This window comes from Haematobia irritans, chromosome 1 (assembly GCF_050003625.1).
Source record: "Haematobia irritans isolate KBUSLIRL chromosome 1, ASM5000362v1, whole genome shotgun sequence".
In the NCBI taxonomy this organism is placed as follows: domain Eukaryota; kingdom Metazoa; phylum Arthropoda; class Insecta; order Diptera; family Muscidae; genus Haematobia; species Haematobia irritans.
The window spans coordinates 29,510,435-29,538,009 of NC_134397.1; the positions used below are offsets into that span (position 1 = coordinate 29,510,435).

Consider the following 27,575-nt stretch of genomic DNA (forward strand, 5'->3'; position numbering starts at 1 on the left):
TCATACCCTAAACCACCCTTACTGAATTAGTCATCATAAGCATTTGTGGGGTAACATTGATATAGGTCTGGAAGATAAACCGCAGTTGCATATTTAAGAAATTTAAGGGGTACATGTTTAAGGGTGCTTTGTCTCAATCTGACTATAGCTCATAGTCAGTGTTGCCAGGGAAAATGTTCGGTTTACCCTACAAGGATAAAAAAGTTCCCTACTTTCCCATACATTCCCAAACAATTTGCCCTATAATATTTTCGTTAAATTTAAACAAATTTTACAAAATAAAAATGGTTCTTAGTACTTTATTATCTTAAAACATGAAAATGCAACGTATATAACCTAGAAAATAAATTTATATTACCACCACGGTTGCCACAGTTGGTAGAATTCTACCAAAAATGGTATTTTTTTTGTTCAATCTCTATAGAAATTAAATTTTGGAAAAAGTTTCTATAAACAAATTTTTTTTTGAGAAATTTTTCTTTAGAAATAAAATTTTGATAATAAATTGTATAGAAATAACATTTTGAGACGGTTGCCACAGTTGGTAGAATTCTACCAAAAATGGTATTTTTTTTGTTCAATCTCCATAGAAATAAAATTTTGAGAAAATTTTTTTTAGGGAAATAATATTTTGAAAAAAAATCTATAGAAATACAATTTTGAAAAAATTTTCTCTAGAAATATTTGTTTGGTAGATTTGTGTTAATCTTCAAAATTTTTTTATATTTTTTTTGGCACGAGTAGTAACTATTGTTACCACAAATTGTTAAAGATCAAGCTTTGCCGGCTTCTAATTTTCTCTTCTAGAGCCACCAAAATGTAAAAGTTATTACAAATTGTGTTGAGTGAAAATGTCCCTACATTGTGGCCCTACGTCCTACAAGACGCTAAATATTAGAAAAAACTTACATATAGGGAATTTCCCCTACTTCTAGCAACACTGGCTGTAGTTGATATTGCACCTACGGCATTAGTATGCCACTAATATTGAGCCCATTATTAAAAAAGATAAAATCGCTCAATTAGTGTGGGTAATAAATCCAAGTTTGTAAAAATCGAGCAATATTCTTATGTAAGAGCTACAAGTACGTATAAGTACGATTGGCTAGTACATGAAAATTCGAAATGTGAGTAACATTGGTTAATAAATAAAAGTATTATGGCCAAATTTGGGGAAATCGGGCGGTACATATATATGAGAGCTATATCTAAATCTGAACTGATTTGAATGAAATTTTGCAGACTTGAAGGGCGATAAAAAATTATTTTTTTTTTTTGCAAATTTGGTGACGTTTGTTAAAAAAGCACAACGTAACCCCATTTGTCGAAATCGGCCGATACATATATATTAACATATGTAAAATTTTGCATATGGAGTAGAATTTCCATTGTAACTATATATTTAGCTTTCGCCCGATTTACACTCATACACAGAAAAAAATATCACCAAAATATTCCCAATTAAAAAGTTGATTGAAGTTGAAAACTTTTTCAATTAAAAAATTAATTGATACTATTAACCTTTTAATCAAACTCGGAAGAGTTAGACACTTAATTCTGGATATGTTTTTTGGTAAATCTTAATTAAAAGAAATTAAAACTATGAATTTTTAAATCAAACTAAAATTGATTAAAATTAGTTATAGAAACTCATTGAAATATACTATAGCTCCCATATATATGCACAGAAAAAAATTAACTCTATCAAACAGAATGAACTACCTTGTGGAAAAATTGAACTAAATTATACTCCACATTTTTGAAATTGCTACAAAACGTTGTCTTAACCCCGAAAATTTAATGCCCTGGTGTACTAGAGCTCATGAAACTACAATAAATAAATGAACTGAAAATAAAAAAATCATTGGCGCTAAATCATGACCATTGTAACCACACAGTAGTCCATTCGTACTTTTTTTGAGAATTGTCTTCTGCTTTGGTTGGTATTGAACTTATTGAAATATTTCCCATAAAAATATGGGAAATATTTTAATTCAAACGTTTTGTACCAAGGCATTATCCGACTTAAATTTCAGCACCCAATAATTTTGAAGGATTTAAGATGGTATCAAAAATGTATAATGTATATAGTCGTATAGTCGGCCCCGCCTGCCTTTAGACTTTCCTTATTTTTTTTTTTTTCAGTGTAAAACAAGAAATTTATAATAAAACATCGGAAATAATATGAGTAGTTCAAAGCCATACGACTTCAAATATATGAAGTTTTAATTTAATGACAAAAATTTAAAGCAAAGTCTACACCGACAAAAAAGTGAACTGTTTTATAGGAAGAATGAACTACCTCGCACGAAAATTAAACTAAATTTTACTCCACATTTTGAGATTTCCACAAAGCGTTGTTAAAACCAGGAAAATTTAATGCCCTGTTATACTTTTTAACTGCAGTTCACGAAATTACATCATCTCATAGAAGAAAAAATTAACCAAAAGTAAAGCAGAAAATCACTGGCGCCAAATCATGACCATTTCTTACTATTTTTGGGAATCGTACGAATATCTTCTTTTGCTTTAGTTCATATTGAATTATGTGTACGGTCATTGAACTTTGTGCTATCGTCTAGTTCATAAAATTTTTGAAGCATACTTAAAAAAAGTAAGATTTCATTAAGCTGTGGAAAATTTCGATAAAAATAATAAAATTTAACTACATGCAAATAATTTTTTTCCAATAAAAATAAGTTAAATTTAGCGTTAGTTTAACTACGGAAATTTTTTTCTGTATATAACCTTCCTTTTTGGTTAAATTTCTTTATTTAAAAAAAAAAATATTCCCTAATTTTGTATAAATTTTGTATCTTAAAAATAAGTTTGCATTGTCCTTAATATTATTTTAGTATTTTTCAATGCAATAAAAAAGACTGTTACTCACATACACATTTCATGAGGAATTCTAATGACAGTTGACATTTAAAAACTTCCAGACCTCTGGTGGAATGTCAATTTGTATCCCATATAAAAGTGCAATTTCATATCAATGGTATTAATGGGGGGAGTTCCACGACAGCAAAACTAGTAAAGTTCATAGTATATGTAATTGTGGTTCATTGTGGGAATATAAATCGTGTTCACAAGATGAAAACTTATACAATAATCGATTATTTATTCTATCTTTCACTTAGGTATGAAATGCCAACAGATCATCCATAACATATGCTAGAGCAAGGTGTTAGAGCATACGGCCAGGATACTAAACGAAAGGCCAGAAGTGACTTTCCAATCCAATCCAATCTTCTACTTTTACTTCCACTTTCATCTTCTAAACCATTCTGGCATAATGATGAAGATGACGACGTTACTGGTGATGATAATGGGGGCCAAGTAAAGTACACAAAAGAATATTGAGGTTCCCAGCAACAAACAGCCAACCACAATAACAATGGTAGTGCCATTAAGGATACTGACAGGAAAGTATTAAAGGAAAACGTGTATGCATCCTTTTGCAATTGAATTGGAGAGAGAGAGCAAAAGAGTGTAAGAAGGACAAGAAACTATTTTATAAAGTTAACAAGTATTTGCAAAGTGTATAGTGTCGTCCAAATGAATTTCTATCGAAGTTTAAGAAAAAACCCAAACGCATCGTCAACTCCGATAAAAACGAAGGGGACAATAGCAACAGAAGGCTACGAAGATGTAGCATCGACATCTGTATTGGGGGTAACAACGATAACAAGTGGCACAAATGTTAAAACCACCACAACAACAACAACATTGGCAGCAACAGCATCAGCAACAAGACCACGGCCACCACCAGTATCAGCAACACCAACATCAACATCAAGAGCACTTGCCAACACCCAGGATACCATTTACAGAAATTTTATCTCAACTTCCCATCCAGCCCATACTTCCGCCATACCAGTGGCCTCTACTATTACTATCCCTTATCAAAGTTCATCCTGCAGTAGTAGTTGTTGCTGTCCTACAACTAACGCAATCTGCTGCTGTTCCACCTCCTACTACGCCTTGATGTTGTCTTCCAAAAGCAAGAAAAACTCGAGGCGATTTTGCGATACAACATCAGTAACAGATATCAGAAGACAACCCACAAAAGAAATGGAGGGAGATGTAATGCCACCATCACCTCCACCACCAACAACATTACTAGTACCACCACCATTATTCCATACATCAATGTCGGCACAACAACAAATATCACTAACGAGTCGAGTCAACGCAATGGTGGACAATGGCGGTATGCCAAATGAAGAAACAATAACATCAACCAGAGCCAGCGTGAAAGCATCATCTGATGAAACATCAACCACATCGCAGACAAGCAGAAGAAGGCCAACATCACATTCAACATTGCCATCGCAATCACCTTCAAAGCTGAGAAGGTCCTATTCGAGTGGTGGCAGTCGAAACTTGTATCGCAACATTAAGATGCCCCTAAGACGTTTAATGCTAACAATAATGGCAGCTGTTCTTCTTAGTACGGGTAAGTTCCATTTTCTGTCCATGTGACTTGTTCTTCCAAGGATTTTATGTTCGGTTGGGTAATTTGTCCATGGAGAGGAGAGTGAGGAGAGGGAGGCAATGTGATGGAATCATCTTATTTACTTATTTATAAGAATCTTCACCAAATTGACATATGTCAGCAGGCAATCTTTTTTACTTGTACATCATCAGATCTTACTGTGATTGTTAGTGGTAAAATACACTGAGCAAAAATTGCATAGTAAGGGCATAAAAAATAAAAAAATGCATTGGATTCTATACTATAACCTTTACTGATGATTGATACTTTATATATTCTAGAATTAAACTATACCATCTAATTAAAAAAACGTTCCGAAAACGTCCGGTTAAGACCTAGCGAAAATGTTTCCATAATATGAAATCTAATAAATTTTCCCATAGTGTATCTCTGTAAATTTGTTTGTTCTTTTATTTTCTGAAATAGACTTCCTGCTTGTGTTTGCAATAAAAAACTTGGAACACAAATCATTTTAGCTATTAATGGATTTGATCAAATTGTTAAGAAAAAATCTGGAGGGGGAAAACAACAAACAAGCGCCATCCTTCAAAAATGCTGTGGGATGTTAATTGTTTGTTCCCTGTAAATAGGAAGAATCTTTTAATCTATAAATTAAAGATTTCTTGTTCATTCCAGGAATAATTGATTCGTGCAAGAATGTTACTGGGAAATTATTTTTTTTTTGTCATATTTGCTTTAAGATAAAGTTTTAGAAAAGTATGGGCTCGACCAACAGTTCTGGGAATATTGTTTTAAGTGGGAAATGATATTAAAATATTTCATAGATTTATGAAATGGATATTAGCTTTTGTAATTTATTAATCATATTTGAGTGACATGGAGATTTCATCGTTGAAGATAAGTTTCAACATTCCTCTATTTATTTAAGATACTTTGAAATCTTGAGATTTTTGTATTATGATAGGAATATGATGGGAATTTTTTGATTCCTGGAAAACAAATGCATTGTGAATGAGTAGGAACAGTTGATTGAATTTTTTAGCACTACCTCCCATTCTGCTTCGCAAACACAGTTGCCACTCGAGCCAAAAACAGTCTATCAAAATTAAGCGAAAATTTTGAAGTTTGTCAAAATTATATTTCTAGAGAAAATATTATAAAAATAGTATTTCTATAGAAAATTTCCCCAAATCTTTATTTCTATAGAAAATTATCTCAAAATTTTATTTCTATAGAAAATTATCTCAAAATTTTATTTCTTTAGAAAATTTTGTCAAAATTTTATTTCTACAGGAAATTTTGTCAAAATTATATTTCTATAGAAAATTTTGTCAAATTTTTATTTCCATAGACAATGTTGTCAAAATTTTATTTCCATAGACGATTTTGTCAAAATTTTATGTCTATAGAAAATTCAGTGAAAATTTTATTTCTATAGCAAATTTTGTTAAAAATTTATTTTTATAGAAAATGTTATCAAAATTTTATTTTTTAATAAACTTTTATGAAAATTTTATTTCTGTAGAAAATTTTGTCAAAATTTTAATTCTATAGAAAGTTTAAAATTTTATTTCTACTGGAAGTTTTCTCAAAATTTTATATCTATAGAAAATTTTATTTATGTAGAAAATTTTGTGAAAATTTTATTTCTATAGAAAAATTTGCCAAAATTTTATTTCTATAGAAAATTTTGCCAACATTTTATTTCTATAGAAAATTTTGTCAAAATTTTATTACTATGGAAAATTTGTCAAAATTTTATTTCTATAGTAAATTTTGTCAAAATTGTATTTCTATAGAAAAATTTGTCAAAATTTTATTTTGATAGAATTTTTTTTCAAATTTTATTCCTATAGAAAATTTTGTCAAAATTGTATTTCTATATAAAAATTTGTCAACATTTTATTTCGATAGAAAATTTTTTCAAACTTTTATTTCTATAGAAAATTTTGTCAACATTTTATTTCTACAGGAACTTTTGTCAAAATTTTATTCCTATAGAAATTTTTTTAAATATTTTATTTCTATAGAAAATTTAATCAAAATTTTATTTTTACACAAAATTTTGTCAAAATTTTATTTCTATAAAAAAATTTGTCAAAATTTTATTTCTATAGAAAATTTTGTCAAAATTTTTTCTATAGAAAATTTTGTCAAAATTTTTTTCTATAGAAAAATTTGTCAAAATTTTATTTCGATAGAAAATTTTGTCAAAATTTATTTCTACAGGAAATTTTGTTAAATTTTTATTTCTATAGAAAATTTTGTCAAATTTTTATTTCTACACCCTCAAAAAAAATCGCTTCTCTAACATATGTTCCAAACATATTTTGCAGGAAGCATATATGTTATTGGATACTGCCGAAACATTAATATGTTTGTTTTATGTGAACATATTGTATGTTTGGAAGCATTTTGAGCCCAAAAATATTTTATGCTTAGAAGAATTTTCCTCAAAGAAGATTATGCTCATTCAAATCTTGAGATTTTTATATTATGATAGGAATATGGTGGGAATTTTTTGATTCCTGGAAAACAAATGCATTGTGAATGAGTAGGAACAATTGATTGGATTTTTTAGCACTACCTCCCATTCTGCTTCGCAAACACAGTTGCCACTCGAGCCAAAAATAGTCTATCAAAATTAAGCGAAGATTTTGAAGTTTGTCAAAATTATATTTCTAGAGAAAATATTGTCAAAATAGTATTTCTATAGAAAATTTTCCCAAATCTTTATTTCTATAGAAAATTTTCTCAAAATTTTATTTCTATAGAAAATTATCTCAAAATTTTATTTCTTTAGAAAATTTTGTCAAAATTTTATTTCTACAAGAAATTTTGTCAAAATTATATTGTCAAATTTTTATTTCCATAGACAATGTTGTCAAAATTTTATTTCCATAGACGATTTTGTCAAAATTTTATGTCTATAGAAAATTCAGTGAAAATTTTATTTCTATAGACAATTTTGTAAAAAATTTATTTTTATAGAAAATGTTATCAAAATTTTATTTCTGTAGAAAATTTTGTCAAAATTTTAATTCTATAGAAAGTTTAAAATTTTATTTCTACTGGAAGTTTTCTCAAAATTTTATATCTATAGAAAATTTTATTTATGTAGAAAATTTTGTGAAAATTTTATTTCTATAGAATTTTTTTTAACATTTTATTTGTATAAAAAATTTTATTTCTATAGAAAAATTTGCCAAAATTTTATTTCTATAGAAAATTTTGCCAAAATTTTATTACTATGGAAAATTTTTCAAAATTTTATTTCTATAGTAAATTTTGTCAAAATTGTATTTCTATAGAAAAATTTGTCAAAATTTTATTTTGATAGAAATTTTTTTCAAATTGTATTTCTATAGAAAAATTTGTCAAAATTTTATTTTGATAGAAATTTTTTTCAAATTTTATTCCTATAGAAAATTTTGTCAAAATTGTATTTCGATAGAAAAATTTGTCAAAATTTTATTTCGATAGAAAATTTTTTCAAACTTTTATTTCTATAGAAAATTTTGTCAAAATTTTATTTCTACAGGAACTTTTGTCAAAATTTTATTACTATAGAAAATTTTTTAAATATTTTATTTCTATAGAAAATTTAATCAAAATTTTATTTTTACACAAAATTTTGTCAAAATTTTATTTCTATAAAAAAATTTGTCATAATTTTATTTCTATAGAAAATTTTGTCAAATTTTTTTCAATAGAAAATTTTGTCAAAATTTTTTTTCTATAGAAAAATTTGTCAAAATTTTATTTCGATAGAAAATTTTGTCAAAATTTATTTCTACAGGAAATTTTGTTAAATTTTTATTTCTATAAAAAATTTTGTCAAATTTTTATTTCTACACCCTCAAAAAAAAAATCGCTTCTCTAACATATGTTCCAAACATATTTTGCAGGAAGCATATATATTATTGGATACTGCCGAAACATTAATATGTTTGTTTTATGTGAACATATTGTATGTTTGGAAGCATTTTGAGCCCAAAAATATTTTATGCTTGGAAGAATTTTCCTCAAAGAAGATTGTGCTCATTCCCTCACATAATTTTCATTTCCACGAAATTTTTTAGTTGTTGGCACCTTTTTCTGTAATACAAATAATGTTGAAGAATTTATTCAATTATATAAATTTTTTAAATTTTACCTTTCTCCTGGACGGAGAATCGAACCGAGGACCATACAGTTTGTAAGCCATCACACTATATACTGGGCTACGTAGCTGTTATGGCCATCAATAGACAATTATCGTTATAAGTTATATTTATGTAGCATAGTCTGCAGCGCTCACGAGCCGATGCAAACAAAACATTATTTAACAGAAACATACATTTGTTTGCCACATGAAGCAATGGTTAGCATGTCCGCCTTTCATGCAAAGGGTCGTGGGTTCAATCTCTGCTCCGACCGAACACCATTTTTTTTTAAATTTACACATTTATATTTATACTATATAAAATTTTTATAATGAAACTTCGAAATGTGGGTTATTAAAGATTTACAGTCAGAAACTGTGCTTGATATAAACGAAATGGACTGAGTTTTTGGATAAAATATTATTTTTTTATTGCAAAAATAACAATTTTGTAATAAAAAACTGTTTTTGGTATAAAAGTTTGAAATTTTGGAAGGAATTCAAAAACTCTAACAAAAGAAGAACCAGAGGTCGAGTATAAACATACATAAATTTATTTAGGCGTGAACAGTTTTTTACTAGCATTTAACACCATTTTAAATGCATTTAAAACTTATCATGTTTTGTACTTAATTTAATTTTTAACTTTAAGGCCGGTACTAAGTTGGCATTATCGCTCTAAAATGACCCTGTTTTGCCTTTTACTTTTCTTTAAAAATTCATTCTAAAGAAAATAAACTTTTTCAAATGTTTTAGCTGCAAAACTCGATCTTAATGCCCGCTTTTATATTTGGAGGTGTTGACGGACACCTCTTGGACTACTTATTAATAAAGAGGAACTAAACTTTGTTCTTATACATTTTACTGTTTAATTTTTCACCATTTCCTTTTTTTTCATTTTACTGTCCCAACTCTAAAAAGATTATAATGCCCTTTCGTTATTTTTATGAAGATCCCTTTGTAATTTGTGTATATTTTCCACCGTTTTTTTTATTTCCTTTGCCTGAATATTTTGACTTACATATGTGTCCCAAACATTTAGTGTTAGTTTGGGAACATTACATGTTTGCACTTAAATATTTTGTGTTTAAAAATTGTGCCCGAAACACATTTTGTTTATATCGAAACATATGAAAAACATATTTTTCTAACAGTGTATAGACAATTTTGTCAAAATTTTATTTTGTACAGGAAATTTTATCAAAATTTTATTCCTATAGAAAAATTTGTCAAAATTTTATTTCGATAGACAATTTTGTCAAAATTTTATTTCAACAGGAAATTTTGTCAAAATTTTATTTCTATAGAAAATTTTGTGAAAGTTTTATTTCTATAAAAAATTTTGTAAAATTTTATTTCTATAGAAAATTTTGTCAAAATTTTAATTGTATACAAAAAAAAAAATTGGCAAAATTTTATTTCTGTCAAAATTTCTCTTCTTTGTTGTCTGTCAAACAGTAAAAAATTTACATTCACAATTCACAATTGAAAATGATCCAATCTACTCTTGATTATTTCTGTCACACAAGGGTTGCCTTTTATATTTCGGGATTATACAACAAAAACAAATATTAATAATCGAAAAGCACTTTATTGTTTCTCAAAATATTCCCCATTAAGATCTAAGTACTTTTGCATGCGTTTGAACGCATCAACTGCTACTTCAGGTGTTGAAAATGTTGGACTTCTTATTTTATTTTTTATGTATGTGAATAAAAAGAAGTCAATCGGTGCAAAGTCAGAAGTATACGTCGATGTTTTGGTGTTTGAGCCGATGTGTAATGCGCTTTTCAGACTATCAGTTATTCCGGACGACAGTGCTCGTGTCGAACATATCCCATATATTGTGCACATTATAAGTTAAGTCCGAAGGCATAATCGATACTGCTGCATGTTTATGGGATCGATAACACATTTACCGATTATTTAGTCATCGCCGACAAGTCGTATCGATCCGACACACTGTAAGATTCTTTACAAACACCGACATTCCGTCCGGAATAACTGATAGTCTGTAAAGCGCATAAGAGCTGGCATTATCGTGGTGAAGAGTGTTTACTTTCGGGGTCGTACGAGATCTCGCGATTTCTTAGACCTATTTCGAAGGACCGCGATCGTATTTTTTCGACCAATCGACACGAGCCCTTTTTGAGCGATTGACAAATTGTTTGGGATCCAACGCGAACAATTTTTTTGACCGTCAAATGCACTGTTCTTGAGTTAATCCACGTCGAAAGTATCGCACGAAAATGTTCACGGTTCAATTCGATTTTTTTGAAGCAAGATGAGTCTTTTATTTTCTCGGTTTCTGATTTTGACAACCAGTTTATGTTTGACGAAAAGACAACATGTTTGCAGCACAAATGTTTCATCCAAAAAGAACATTTTGCTCTAGAAATTGATCATATACATTCTGTGCATGTATTTGAGAAGTGCACCGATCTATACCTCGGCATACGGTGAATAGAGATAAAATCCGAAAAAGTTAAGAAAAATTTTATTTTTGTAAATTTTCCCCTAATTTCCAGAATGATATTCAAAACTAATGCGGATGCTTAAAAATATGAAATCTGAAATTTTTTAACTACTTCCGCAGTCAAAAATAATATTTGAATTGCTTGTTTGGCTACGTGTTGTTACTGGGAAGGCCAATGGCCCATAAGGGCGACATGGGTTTCAGTAGAAATTGTACCAATAAAAAAAAAAAAAAACAAGTATGTACGGCCGTAAGTTCGGCCACGCCGAAGCGTGGATTTCGTAGAAACTTCTTCTAAACACTGCCATCCACAATCGAATTACTTAAGTTGCGGTAACGCTTGCCGATGGCAAGGTACCTTAAAACCTCCTAACACCGTCTTCTAAATTGTATGTGAGTCCATACGTGGTTATATTAAATCAAAAAAGATCGATCAAATACTTATATAATTCAATTTGACAAAATTTTCTATAGACGTAAAAAAATTTTAACAAAATTTTCTATAGAAATACAATTTTCACAAAATGTTCTATAGAAAGAAAATTTTGATAAAATTTTCTACAGAAATAAAATTTTAACAAAATTTTCTATAGAAATAAAATTTTGACTAATTTTTGTATAGAAATAAAATTTTGACAAGATTTTCTATAGAAATAAAATTTTAACAAAAATTTTGACATTTTCTGTAGAAGTAAAATTTGGAAAAAAATCTATAGAAATAAAATTTTGACAAAATTTTCTATAGAAATAAAATTTTGACAACATTTTCTATAGAAATAAAATTTTGACAAGATTTTCTATAGAAATAAAATTTTAACAAAAACTTTCTATAGAAATAAAATTTTAACAAAATTTTCTGTAGAAATAAAATTTTGGTAGATTATTTTTGGCTCGAGTGGCAACCATGATTATGAACCGATATCATATGCTGACACCACGTACCAAATTTCAACCGGATCGGATGAAATTTGCTTCTCTTAGAGGCTCCGCAAGCCAAATCTGAGGATCGATTTATATGGGGGCTATATATAATTATGGACCGATATGGACCAATTCCTGCACGGTTGTTGGATACCATATACTAACACCACGAACCAAATTTCAACCGGATCGGATGAATTTTGCTCCTCTAAGAGGCTCCGGAGGTCAAATCTGGGGATCGGTTTATATGGAGGCTATATATAATTATGGACCGATGTGGACCAATTTTTGCATGGTTGTTAGAGACCATATACTAACACCATGTACCAAATTTCAGCCGGATCGGATGAAATTTGCTTCTCTTAGAGGCTCCGCAAGCCAAATCGGGGGATCGGTTTATGGAGGCTATATATAATTATGGACCGATGTGAACCAATTTTTGCATGGTTGTTAGAGACCATATACTAACACCATGTACCAAATTTCAGCCGGATCGGATGAATTTTGCTTCTCTTAGAGCAATCGCAAGCCAAATTTGGGGGTCCGTTTATATGGGGGCTATACGCAAAAGTGGACCGATATGGATCAATTTTGGCATGGTTGTTAGAGACCATATACTAACACCATGTACCAAATTTCAGCCGGATCGGATGAAATTTGCTTCTCTTAGAGCAATCGCAAATCAAATTTGGGGGTCCCTTTATATGGGGGCTATACGTAAAAGTGGACCGATATGGCCCATTTGCAATACCATCCGACCTACATCAATAAAAACTACTTCTGCCAAGTTTCAAGTCGGACATGCTAAGATCGACTCAAAATTTCACCACGACCCAGAATATATATACTTTATGGGGTCTTAGAGCAATATTTCGATGTGTTACAAACGGAATGACAAAGTTAATATACCCCCATCCTATGGTGGAGGGTATAAAAATGGTATGAAATCTTACTAACAATATATCTCTTCAAAATTAGTTTCAGGATACAAAGCGAAGTTAAGATATAGTGGACCTACCTTATATTGACCTCACCTAGAACATTCAGTCCATTGTGATACCGAAGGTAGTGAAATTCTTTCTCCGATCGAGTAAAACTCCTCTACTCAGCTTTTGGTTTCGGCTATGAGACTTAGGGAGATACAGTGTTACAATGATTAGCATTCCCGCCTTGTGTCCAAAAGGTCATTAGTGCAATCCCAATTTCAAACAAACACCAAGACGTTTTTCAACGTTGGATTATTCTTTCTCAGTAATACTGGTGACATATTTATGAGTTTATCAAGGCTTCTCTCGTTCGGACTCGGATATATAAAGGAGGTCCTTTGTCATTGAGCTAAACATAAAATCAGTAGTAGTCTAAGAGAGCCTGAAATATCGGGCTGCCACTATACATAACCTAACCTAGCTATGAGAAGGATAAATTTATTCTTCAACACTAGGATAAATTTTAAGCTTTTGACACAAACAGAATTTTATTAATTTCTGTTATGAATGAAATGAGTTATCAATGAATGAGATCGTTCATATTTTCTGTTTACTATACTAAGTAAACCACCAAATGGTTGTCGACCATCATCTCGCCCACTATGTAATTAGCTTCCAATCAAAATTTACGATTTCATTTCGAAACGAAAATAAACTTCAATAAAATTTTTTTCCAAAAACCAAAAATGCCAACGCCCAAGCCAATTGCTATTAAGATTCTATCTTTGGGGGGTGTTAACCCTCAGATGATACTGTCATAAAATAGAAAGTTCTAATCTAAAGCTTGGAGTGATTTTATCTCTTCGGTTTACTCCCATTCACTTTATCACTGATTGCAGTGCAACATCTTCACTTAATTTTATGACAACAATTTGCAAAGGAAAATTAAGATTTTCCTTTATCTTAAGCATAGCCTATAGGGAAACTAGAATTTCCGTTTTATTGATCTTAATGAGACACGTACTTTCCATGTCGTAAAAGTGACGCAACCTACAAATTATGACCACATGTATGAGTGTGTTTGTATTTACTTGTGTAATTGCAAACGATTTGATAAACATGTAAAGATATACATGAATATATTAGGGTGGATCGAGAAAAATCTATGGTCATGGTATACAAGCTAATTGTAGTTGGATTTCATGTACAGTTGTGGGTTTGTACAATACTGGATTAGATTGTTTCGATAAGAAGAGCATTTTAAAAATTAGGTATGCCGTTTTAAAATACTTCCATCAACCAACTACACTGAAAGAATTTTCTTTTCTGAGGATCGAAATTTTAGACAAACAAAGTTTTTGTTTGGATTAAAAAAATTTTCTTCAAAAGCACATAAAACAAGTATATACGGCCGTAAGTTCGGCCAGGCCGAAGCTTATGTACCCTCCACCATGGATTGCGTAGAAACTTCTACTGAAGACTGTCATCCACAATCGAATTACTTTTGCCGATGACAAGGTATCTTGGACAAAATTTTCTATAGAAATACGATTTTAACAAAATTTTCTAGAGAAATAACATTTTGTCAAAATTTTCTATAGAAATAAAATTTGACAAAATTTTCTATAGGAATAAAATTTCGACAACATTTTCTATAGAAATAAAATTTTGACAAAATTTTCTATAGAAATAAAATGTTGCCAAAATTTTCTATAGAAATAAAATTTGACAAAATTTTCTTTTGGAATAAAATTTCGACAACATTTTCTATAGAAATAAAATTTTGCTAGATTATTTTGGCATGGTTATTAGCGACCATATATTAACACCACGTTGCTAATTTCAACCGGATCGGATGAATTTTGCTCGTCCAAGTGGCTCCGGAGTTCAAATCTGGGGATCGGTTTATATAGGGGCTATATATAATTATGGACTGATAGGGACCAATTTTTGAATGGTTCTTAGAGACCATGTACTAATACTATGTACCAAATTTCAGCCGGATCGGATGAAATTTGCCTCTCTTAGAGGATCCGCAAACCAAATCTGGGAATCGGTTTATATGGGGGCTATATATAATTATGGACCGATATGGACCAATTTTTGCATGGTTGTTAGAGACCATATACTAATACCATGTACCAATTTTCAGCCGTATCGGATGAAATTTGCTTCTTTTTGAGGCTCCGCAAGCCAAATCTGGGGATCGGTTGATATGGGGGCTATATATAATTATGGACCGATGTGGACCAATTTTTGCGTGGTTGTTAGATACCATATACTAACACCATGTACCAAATTTCAGCCTAATCGGATGAAATTTGCTTCTCTTAGAGCAATCGCAAGTCAAATTTGGGGGTCCGTTTATATGGGGGCTATACGTTAAAGTGAACCGATATGGACCAATTTTTGCATGGTTGTTGGAGACCATATACTAACACCATGTGCCAAATTTCAGCCGGATCGGATGAAATTTGCTTCTCTTAGAGCAATCGCAAGTCAAATTTGGGGGTCCGTTTATATGGGGGCTATACGTTAAAGTGAACCGATATGGACCAATTTTTGCATGGTTGTTGGAGACCATATACTAACACCATGTAACAAATTTCAGCCGGATCGGATGAAATTTGCTTCTCTTAGAGCAATCGCAAGCCAAATTTGGGGGTCCGTTTATATGGGGGCTATACGTAAAAGTGGACCGATATGGTCCATTTGCAATACCATCTGACCTACATCTATAACAACTACTTGTGCCAAGTTTCAAGTCGATAGCTTGTACAATACTGGATTAGATTGTTTCGATAAGAAGAGCATTTTAAAAATTAGGTATGCCGTTTTAAAATACTTCCATCAACAATCTACACTGAAAGAATTTTCTTTTCTGAGGATCGAAATTTTAGACAAACAAATTTTTTGTTTGGATTATAAAAATTTTTTTCAAAAGCAAATTAAACAAGTATATACGGACGTAAGTTCGACCAGGCCGAAGCTTATGTACCCTCCACCATGGATTGCGTAGAAACTTCTACTGAAGACTGTCATCCACAATCGAATTACTTTTGCCGATGACAAGGTATCTTGGACAAAATTTTCTATAGAAATACGATTTTAATAAAATTTTCTAGAGAAATAACATTTTGACAAAATTTTCTATAAAAATAAAATTTTTAAAAAATGTTGAAAAGTTTTAAAATTTTGACAAACTTTTCTACAGCCTGAATTTATTCTGATAATTGGTTGATAGTTTTGCTGCAAGTAGAGGATGCTGATGAGGAATGTGGTAATTCCGAAACGTGCGTCCATCCAACCATCTTGCAGTCTATAGGGCTTTGCCCAAATAAATTTGACAAACATTCTTTTCCTCTGTTGGTTAAGCTACTCTTGTAGTTTAGTCAATGTATGGTTTTAAGCTGAAATAAAAAACAACAACAATGCTTAAAGAACAAAACCAACAATAACAAAACAAAACAAATGGAAATAAAATTTTGCCAAAATTTTCTATAGAAATAAAATTTGACAAAATTTCCTTTTGGAATAAAATTTCTACAACATTTTCTATAGAAATAAAATTTTGACAGAATATTCTATAGAAATAAAATTTTGCTAGATTATTTTGGCATGGTTATTAGCGACCATATATTAACACCACGTTGCTAATTTCAACCGGATCGGATGAATTTTGCTCGTCCAAGTGGCTCCGGAGTTCAAATCTGGGGATCGGTTTATATAGGGGCTATATATAATTATGGACTGATAGGGACCAATTTTTGAATGGTTCTTAGAGACCATGTACTAATACCATGTACCAAATTTCAGCCGGATCGGATGAAATTTGCCTCTCTTAGAGGATCCGCAAACCAAATCTGGGAATCGGTTTATATGGGGGCTATATATAATTATGGACCGATATGGACCAATTTTTGCATGGTTGTTAGAGACTATATACTAATACCATGTACCAATTTTCAGCCGTATCGGATGAAATTTGCTTCTCTTAGAGCAATCCCAAGCCAAATTTGGGGGTCCGTTTATATGGGGGCTATACGTAAAAGTGGACCGATATGGTCCATTTGCAATACCATCCGACCTACATCTTTAACAACTACTTGTGCCAAGTTTCAAGTCGATAGCTTGTTGCGTTCGGAAGTTAGCGTGATTTCAACAGACGGACGGACGGACGGACATGCTCAGATCGACTCAGAATTTCATCACGACCCAGAATATATATACTTTATGGGGTCTTAGAGCTATATTTCGATGTGTTACAAACGGAATGACAAAGTTAATATACCCCCATCCTATGGTGGAGGGTATAAAAAATTAGCGAAAATCGTTGAATCGTTTGCTGTAAATATGGATTTGTTTGTTCTCAAAAAAAATATTTGATTACAAAAAATAATTTCGTGTGTCTAAAATGTCGTTCCGAAATAAAAGTATTTTTTTCTTTATGAGTAATTAAAGGGAAGAATGTATTCAAGCCAGTATCAGAGACGATACCGTATCAGTTCGTATCGCACGATAATGGTTGTGGAAATGTTGATGTGAAAGACGCATCTCGCTCTGGTTGACCTATGGAGAAGATTAAACATGACATTCGGGACTATTGGATACATTTTCTTGAAAATCGGACGGTTAAATCAGAGAAGTTCCACGGTCATTTATCTCCGGCGGATGTGTATCGGAATCTAGAGTAAAGGAGACTTTTTTAACCGTTTGATACCCCCGAACTTAAGGCAATTGCTCAGGCAGAAGTGTAAGCAGAGACTGACAGAATTATTCAGTGGTTGTCGGTGAAATACAAAGGCGGTATTAACTTATCTTATATTCTAGGAAAGGGGAAAGAGACAGAAGTTGTTTTCATCCCTAATCTAGTTTGAAGGATTTTCGTCCCATCAAATTATCCTCATTCCGCCTTAAGACTCTAGAGAGGCTGATATATATTTATAGTTCAATATTCAAAAGTAAATGTATTATCAAGTCGAACTGTTGATCGAAGGATACAAAGGCTGTTGACCAAACTTTCAATGAAGAGACGTATTTCAGTTACTCTAGGGCACGCAAACTCTTAATGTTATGTGAACAGTTAATGTGGGAGCCACCGTGGTGCAATGGTAAGCATGCCCGCCTTGCATACACAAGGTCGTGGGTTCGATTCCTGCTTCGACCGAACACCAAAAAATTTTTCAGCGGTGGATTATACCACCTCAGTAATGCTGGTGACATTTCAAAGCTTCTCTAAGTGGTTTCACTGCAATGTGAAACGCCGTTCGGACTCGGCTATAAAAAGGAGGTCCCTTGTCACTGTGCTTAACATGGAATGGGGCAGCACTCAGTGATAAGAGAGAAGTTCACCAATGTGGTATCACAATGGACTGAATAGTCTAAGTGAGCCTGATACATCGGGCTGCCACCTAACCTGTTACGGTCATTCAAAATCATTTTGTGGATTTTTTTTTGATGTTTTCATCGGTAACAGGTTGGCTGATAAGTCCCCGGTCTGACACATAGATGGCGTCGCACCCACGACCTTATTTATGCAAGGCGGGCATGCTAACCAGTGCACCACGGTAGCTCCCTTCTCCCAGACCATAGACTCGACCCTTGCGCACTTCTAATTATTTTATATGCATACACCTATAATGCATTAACTGTAATTGAACCTTAGGAATATCATTAGATTGATATCTATCTTATGTTTCTGTCTATTCCCATCTAGTGAAATTGTATTAAGTCTCGTCCTTAATTACTCTTCATGGATGATACTAATCTTTCTTGCTTCCTTATAGACATTCTTAAGTTCAACTAAGACATCTTAATGTCCAGAGTCATTGTTATTTGTATTTGCTTACAAAAATTCTAATACAAGTTTGTGTACATACTAATGTATTTGTTTGTATACATGAATAGGTTTGTGTGCTGGTGTGTGTGTATACATGTTTGCTCTTTATATTACACCATAGTAAAGATTTTAGGATTCGCATGACATCATTGTGATTTCAATTGTCTTGATGTGACAATTTCAAGATGTTCTTGCCATTTTGGGTTTTTTGCCAATTCTAGTGGAAATTGTATATTTTTATAAGCATGTAAAATAGAAGAGGCTTAAGCTCATAATAGCGTGATTTCTTTAAGAATATCTTTTGTGTTTGCCAAGAGTACTACATATTCAAATGAAATGAAGCCTATAAGAGTGGTAATGGAATATTTTCCAATAGAATTGAAGATGTTTGATTCCTATTTCGATTAGTGATAATGGAATGCTTGGAATGGCTCGGAAATAACACGAGATCAGACAAAGTTGAGATATTCACGGATAGACGCAGGGCAATGAAAGCAAAGCAGATATTACGGTGTGATCGTGAACTGTTGCATTGAAATACGTAAGGATAATCAATGAGTGAAAATGGGAGAAAAGTTAGGATTCACATTATATGGGAGCCTGGATATGCCGGAATAAGATGAAATGTAAAGAGAATGCACTGGCGATAATAGCCAGGACACAAAGGGAAGTGAACTTGGAGAATATAATGACCGTAGAGGCTAAGTGAGCCGAATTACATGAAAGGTCATATAAGAAACATCATAAAGGGTGATACTGTCAAAATTTGGTCAAGGGAAAACGCGTGTAAATCGGCAAAATCGTTTATTTAAAAAATCAAATTAAATTTCTTTTTCAAGTTCAATTAGTATAAAATTCAGGAAAAATATTCAGTTAGGCTTTCGCTTTTCCAAATCCGAATTGCCGGGCCTCACGCTTGACACCTGACATCAGATTTTGTACAGCCACCTTGTCCACCTTATTCGCCGCAGAAAGCCAGTTTGCCTTGAACTGCTGCTCGTCCTTACACTCAAAAAAAAGTGAACTCTCTATTTCACTAAAGCCAATTTAACTTTCGTTTAGTTCATGGAATTATTATGTTTGGAGAAAGTTTCCTCTACTCTAATAATTTTTTATGTACGTTAGTTAAATTAACTAAAACCGAGGAAAAAAATATACACAAATGAAGGATAAAGATTAACTAAATTCGTGTCTTCCACAAAATAGTTCAATATTTCTTTAAATTTGTAAATTTTACTACAAATGCGTTCATCATGAACTTCGTATGTCACTAAAGACATTCTTGCAATTTTGAACTCCAATTTTTTCCTTCAAGCTACAAAATTTTCATTAACAAGTGAAAAAACTTAATTATGTCTAATAAATGTTCTTGAATTTGTCGAAAAATATTTACTCATTTTTATGACACCGGCGTGATGCCAGCGTTTGTTATACTGTTAAGTTAAAATTTTCCAAAAATATTCAAAATTTTCTAAAATTAACCGAAATTTTTCTTCCTGGTGGGTTCACTGTTTTTTCAGTGTAGCAGTTTTTTGGTCTTCTTTAGGTTCCGCTTGACAATAGCCCAGTATTTCTCAATTGGGCGGAGCTCTGGCGTATTGGGAGGGTTCTTGTCCTTGGGAACCACCTGCACGTTGTTGGCGGCGTACCACTCCATGGCCTTTTTACCGTAATGGCAAGATGCCAAATCCGGCCAAAACAGTACGGAACAACCGTGTTTCTTCAGGAACGGCAGCAGACGTTTATTCAAACACTCTTTCACGTAAATTTCTTGGTTGAAAGTCCCACAAGCTATTAAAATGCTGCTTTTCAAACCACAGGTACAGATGGCTTGCCAAACCAGATATTTCTTTGCGAACTTTGACAGTTTAATGTGCTTGAAAATATCTGCTACCTTTCCCCTTCCTTTTGCCGTATAAAACTCCTGTCCCGGAAGCTGCTTGTAGTCGGCTTTGACGTAGGTTTCGTTGTCCATTACCACGCAGTCAATATTCGTCAGCATCGTCGTGTACAGCCTCCAGGATCGCGCTTTGGCCGTCGTATTGTGTTTATCATCGCGATTTGGAGTCACTACCTTCTTGTAAGTCGATAGTCCGGCTCGTTTTTTGGCTCGATGCACGGTTGTAGACGATACACCCAGCTTATTTGCGGCATCTCGGAGAGAGAGAGAGGTTAGGGTTTCGCTTGAAACTACCGGCAACTCTCTTTGTCGTCTCAGCGGCTTCCGGTTTTCGATTCCCCCCCGATCCAGACTTCCTGGCTGTCGACAAACGTTCCCCAAACACTTTAATTACATTTTTAACGGTTGATTTGGCAACTTTTAACGATTTTGCCAGCTTTGCGTGCGAGTAGCTCGGATTTTCGCGATGCGCGAGCAAAATTTTGATACGCTGCTCTTCTTGCTGAACGGCATTTTGACAACTGAAAAGTGAATTCCAAAATCAAAATAGGAGCAACATTCTACACACACACACCTTCAAAATGAGGGGTGTTCAGGTTTTTTAAATGCAAAATTGAAAGAAATACGTCAAGTTTATATTGACCAAATTTTGACCGTATCACCCATTAAAGCGATGTGGTACAGACCAACGGTTGGAAGGTAATGTTAGGTGGCAACCCGAAGTATCAGGCTCACTTAGACTATTCAGTCCATTGTGATAGGACAGTGGTGAACTTCTCTCTTATCACTGAGAGCTGCCCGATGCCATGTTAAGCTGAATGACAAGGGATCTCCTTTTTATAGCCGAGTCCGAATTGCGTTCCACATTACGGTGAAACCACTTAGAGAATCTGTGAAACACTCAGAAAGAACGGTTGGAAAGGCGACGACGAAAATATTATGGATTGATCCAAAACTTAAAAGGACTGAAGGAGAGTAGGTCGACAGTCAGAAGTGCCGTATGAAGGAGAGTAAAGCAACAGTAAGAAGGACCGTGAATATCTTGATCGGGCATTTGAAGTTAAGAGCTCATCTGTGCTGAATGAGGGCATCAAATGATGATGTATGTAGGGCGTATTCTGAAGAGGAGGAAGCCTGGGTAAACTTTCTATGCCATTCATAAGCGTAAAAAGTCCTCTGGGAGAGGGACAAGCAGACAAATTTTAGCCACCCCCCCCCTGAATTTGAAACCTTTTTGATGATTTTCCATTACTGTATATTAGATAGGAGGAGATAGGCTACCTAAGTGGAATTTGTGAAGATACAGTAAAAATGTCACTACCATGCTTTTGCAATATATAGAGTCAATCGTAAGGAAGCGCGTCGAATTCCTGGAATAAAAAAGAAGTTTAATGAAACGAAGTCAAAACCTGGGACGATATAGCCCAAACATGTATAGTGAAGTATAGTGAAGCCTGTAGCGAAATTACAACAGACAGACAGAGCGTGGGTTCTGTTGCAAACTTATTTTACCTTCATCTTATGGTGGTGGCTATACAGGATGGCTGATATGTAATGAAACAATTTCCGACTATATTCTTGATCAGAGATAAATTCTAAAATGATATAACCATGTCCGTCTGTCTGTCTGTCTGTCTGTATGTTGTAATCACCCTGCAATTTTCTTCTTGAAATTCAAAATCTGGAGGTATTTTGGGCCCATATATAAGTGTGCCGAATATGGTGCGTATTGCACCATGGTTTGGTATAGCCCTCCTATAGCCCCATCTCCCGATTTGATTTCTTGGTCTTCTAGACACCACAATTTTTATCCGATTTGCCTCAAATTCAAAATCTGGGGGTAGTTTGGGTCCACACGTAAGTCCGCCGAATATAGTGTGTATCGGTTTACGGTTTGATATAACTCCCATATAGCCTGATCTCACGATTTGACTTCTTGAGCGTCTGGATATCCAAATTTTTTATCCGAGTTGCCTGAAATTCAAAATTTAGACGTATTTTGGGTTCATGTGTGCGGAAGATGGTGCATACTGGTCCATGTTTCGGTATAGCCCCCATGTAGCCCAATCTCATGATTTCTTGGGCTTCTAGAAATGATGCTTTTTATCCGACTTTGCCTGAAATTGGGAACCTAAAGGTACTTTAGATCGACAAACGAGTGTGCATATTGTTTTGATGAGTTTGTTTCTTTTTATACCCTCCACCATAGTATGGGGGGTATATTAACTTTGTCATTCCGTTTGTAACACATCGAAATATTGCTCTAAGACCCCATAAAGTATATATATTCTGGGTCGTGGTGAAATTCTGAGTCGATCTGAGCATGTCCGTCCGTCCGTCCGTCTGTCTGTTGAAATCACGCTATCGACTTGAAACTTGGTACAAGTAGTTGTTATTGATGTAGGTCGGATGGTATTGCAAATGGGCCATATCGGTCCACGTAAAGCATAGCCCTCATATAAACGGACCCCCAAATTTGGCTTGTGGATCCTCTGAGAGAAGCAAATTTCATCCGATCCGGCTGAAATTTGGTACATAGTGTTAGTATATGGTCTCTAACAACAATGCAAAAATTGGTCCACATCGGTCCATAATTATATGTAGCCCCCATATAAACCGATCCCCCAATTTAGCTTGCGGAGCCTCTAAGAGAAGCAAATTTCATCCGATCCGGCTGAAATTTAGTACATGGTGTTAGTATATGGCCTCTAAACACTATGCAAAAATTGGTCCACATCAGTCCATAATTATATATAGCCCCCAGATTTGACCTCCGGAGCCTCTTGGAAGACCAAAATTCATCTGATACAGTTGAAATTTGGTACGTGATGTTAATATATGGCCTCAAACACCCATGCAAAAATTGGTCGAAATCGATCCATAATTATATATAGGCCCCATATAAACCGATCACCAGATTTGACCTCCGGATCCTCTTGGAAGAGCAAATTTCATCCGATTCGGTTGAAATTTGGTACGTGATGTTAGTATATGGTATCCAACAACCATGCAGGAATTGGTTCATATCAGTCCATAATTATGTATAGCTCCCATATAAACCGATCCCCAGATTTGACCTCCGGTGCCTTTTGGAGAAGCAAAATTCATCCGATCTGGTTGAAATTTGGTACATGGTGGTAGTATATGATATTTAACAACCATGCCAAAAGTTGAAATTTGGTACATTGTGCTAGTATATGGCCGTTTGAAATTTGGTACATTGTGCTAGTATATGGCCGTTTACAACCATGCCTAACTAGGTCCATATCGGTCTATAGTTATATATAGCCCTCAGATAAATTGATCCCCAATCACACAAAAATTGGATACATCAAGTTCATAATTGTATATAGCCCCATATAAGCGACCCCCATATTTCAATTCTGGTTCCCTACGTACCGTGCAAAAGTCCATATCGATCCGTAATTATTTGTTGACTTACATACTTTTTTGTCTAATATATACCACGTATGGACTAACTCACAATTTAGAAAACGATCTAAGATACCACAACCCAAGTAATTCGATTGTGTATAACAGTCTTTCGTAGAAGTTTCTACGCAATCCATGGTGGAGGGTACATAAGATTCGGCCTGGCCGAACTTACGGCAGTTTATACTTGTTTTTTTTTTTTGTATAGATTCACATATACCGATCTTCCAATTTGACTTCTTGGGCTTCTAGACACCACAACTTTTATTCGTATTTGCTCGAAATTTAAAATTTTGAGGTACTTTATGTTCGTAAATAGGTGTAGCGAATATGGTGTGGATCGGTCCATGTTTTGGTATAGCTCTTATATTTTAATTCTACCGATTTCTATGTTGGTATATATCTTTACTTGGTAGAGTATGTGTCATCAAATCCACCAGAAATTCTATATATTTTCAAATAACTTGAGATTGAGCCAACTATAGGCATTAGTGAGACCAACATACATTCAATATTTCATGAATTTTTTGTTGGATCATATACAATTTGTCAATTGCTAAAAAAGCTCATATCGATTGGTCGAAAGAAATATTTCAAAAATACGGCCGCGATGCTTCGAAATACGTTTATGTCATAGTGACAGGTGACAAATAGTGGATTTACGCATACGAGCCCGAAAGTCAATAGCAGTAGGAATTTGACGAAGCGGTTGATGTGTTCAGAATGCAATCAAAAGTGCCTCGACAATCGGTTCAAACGTTTGCAAAAGTGTGTATATCTTAATGAGAAATTTTTGTTTTTGTTCTCTAATCCCGAACTATGAAAGGCAACATTCCTAAGTTTGTCAGATGTTCGACGAGTGATTTTGAAATTGATTGCAATATACTTCAGCCACACTGTTTTAGTCTCCAGGACTCTCAATATGTTAAAACTGTATGATATTCTTTGACCATCGTTCGGATCTGAGATCTCAGTTTTGTAATTCTAGGATTGACAAGCTGTATTCCATGAAACTCATCGAGTCAGTGACTATAAAGCCAGCTACAGGAACTATCTCTAGGAAACATGAATATGAGTGAGGTTGTACATGACTAAAGCGGCGATAGAAATATCTTCTGACGTCTGCATAGTTTTGTTTTCATTTTATTAAAAAAAGGTTCGGCGTTCACAGATTATGAAATTTGAAGGTCAATAGAAAGAATTATGGGAAAGTGGTCCCAATCAGTGTTACCGTTGTGCGACTTTAGTCGCATTTTGCAACCTTTTTGACCTCATGCGACTTTTTGTGCAACTTTTTTAAAACGTGTAAAATGTGCGACTTTAGTCGCACGCATGCGACAAAGTCGCACAAAAGGGAAGTGCTTAAATTTTAAGCAATTTTTATAAGTGGGAATTCATCGCCGTGCGCCTTACGCGAAGCCACCGCAATAGCCTGCCTTGTATACAAAGGGCCATGGATTCAAACCCAGTTTCGACCAAAGGGAAAAATGTGTTTCTACGGTGGATGTTGAATGTTACAAAGCTTCTCCACCACAAAGTGAGACGCCAGAACTCGGCTATAAAAAAGTTCACTTTTCAATGACAAGTTGTCATTGAGCTAAACATAGAAGCACTCATAACTAAAGAGAAGTAAATCACGTATAGTATCACAATGGACACCTAACCTACGATACCTACCCTACACGGTGTTCTGGTTGGTTAAGTCGTTGTTTTGTTGCATACCATTTCAACCACTAGCTCCGTTCGAGTACCCACTAATTTTTGATAATTATCACAAATTTTTACTGGAGTCTTTCGTTTACTACAAAAAGCCAGCAAAAGAGAGCCAGAGTTAGATCAAATTTGAAATTAGAGGAATAGATAAGTTGCAAGTTTTTGCTAGTTAGCCATAAACAAATAATACGTGTAGTATAAAAAATAAATATTTTTGTTTTTTTTTTTAATTGATTTAAATGCTTTTAATTGGCTGATAGTAAATTGGCACTTGATGGCGTTCTCGTATATTTCTGCTAATTTTAGGAAAGAGAAAAAATCAATTTTTCATTTATGGCAAGTTTATGTTTTACTGGATTTTATGATACAATAAGTTGCTAAAATATCTCTTTATGTTAAAGGGAGTGTTCCTTTATTGTTTTTGTGTTGATTTATAGAAGATTTTTTGTAATAAAAATACTTCACAAATGTATGCGACTTTTTTATCATTATGCTACTTTTTTGTGCGACCTTTTTTTGAGTATGCGACTTTTTCAAAATTTCCAAAGCAAACACTGGTCCCAATCCCTTGCAACGACGATTTGTCAGGAGGTTACCTAGGGGGTAATGCCAAAGGTGTGGATGGATATAATGTCCAAAATTTTGTGGTGGCCTTTCAACTCATTTTAATTAGTAGTAAAGTCATTTGAAATAGTATCAAAAAATTTTACAATTTGTGGACTTTGTGTAGGGCATCAATTAATTGCTAAAGTGAATGCCCAGGCGTAATTTCACAAGCCATAATCAAATTTACACTTTATATATTCTATAAAAGAATTCATTAATTTCTTACAATTTCACACACACACTCATATAATTTTCATGGACATACGCACATCCATATATACATATCAACTATTATTTTAATATATATTTAAGTACTATAGTTATAGCATCACATCTACGGAAATGAAAGTACACACCATATGTCATCGCATACACTTTGTGTCAGCTCTATAATTAACATTTTGCATTGCTGCAAAATCTGGTGCTATTGCTGATGTAGCTCTCCATACCTCATCCTATTATCACTGTAGTTGACAAAGTCAATTGGCAAAAGTCTTAATAGTTGAGCGTACCACCATAATAATCCTTTATGGCTTTCGTTAAGCACAACCTCATGCGTCGCTCTGTGCTGGATGTTTAATGGCAACTTTTATAAGAAATACATATGCGTAAGGCTATATCATACAAAGTCCTTCTCTGTTATGTGAAGATCATCAAATCTTGGCATATAATAAATCTGCAGTATGACTGACATTATTAATAGAATATATAGTATAAGGCATTACGTTTTCTCATTACTTTGCAGGATGTAGGATAGTTTTATGACAAGTGCGTTTAATTAAATCATACGCTATGATATTATGTAGAATAGCAATGATGGTGTGACATGATGATGACGTTGAGAAGCTTGGAATTCGAAATGCATGAGATTAAGATATACTCATAAGAATTGCGTATTATTTTAGTGTGATGAAGCACTTGAAATTTATAATGAGAAAATTATATGGGAAATACAGAAAGATTTATTATTTGCCTATTAGTAGCATTGCAAAAACTAATAGGAGTTCATTGATATAAATTTAAAAAAAAGTTAAAGAAGTAAGATTGGCCAGACCGAGTTTGATATACAGGGTCAAACGAAAATTTCTCTACAATTTAAAAAAAGTGAAATAATCGAATAGTAGTTTCCAAATATCAATTTCATCTTATATCAGATGAA

General features: G+C 33.3%; 1 protein-coding gene across 1 annotated transcript in view; it reads left to right on the forward strand.

Annotated features, from left to right (window-relative positions):
- The first annotated feature begins 3,219 nt into the window (after positions 1-3,219).
- dpr17 (defective proboscis extension response 17) overlaps positions 3,220-27,575 on the forward strand; it is a 78,230-nt gene continuing 53,874 nt past the window's right edge. Inside the window, exon 1 of the mRNA XM_075309594.1 lies at positions 3,220-4,459. Within this exon, the coding sequence (XP_075165709.1) occupies positions 3,559-4,459 (901 nt within the window). The 5' untranslated portion in view covers positions 3,220-3,558. The remainder of the gene's footprint in view (positions 4,460-27,575) is intronic.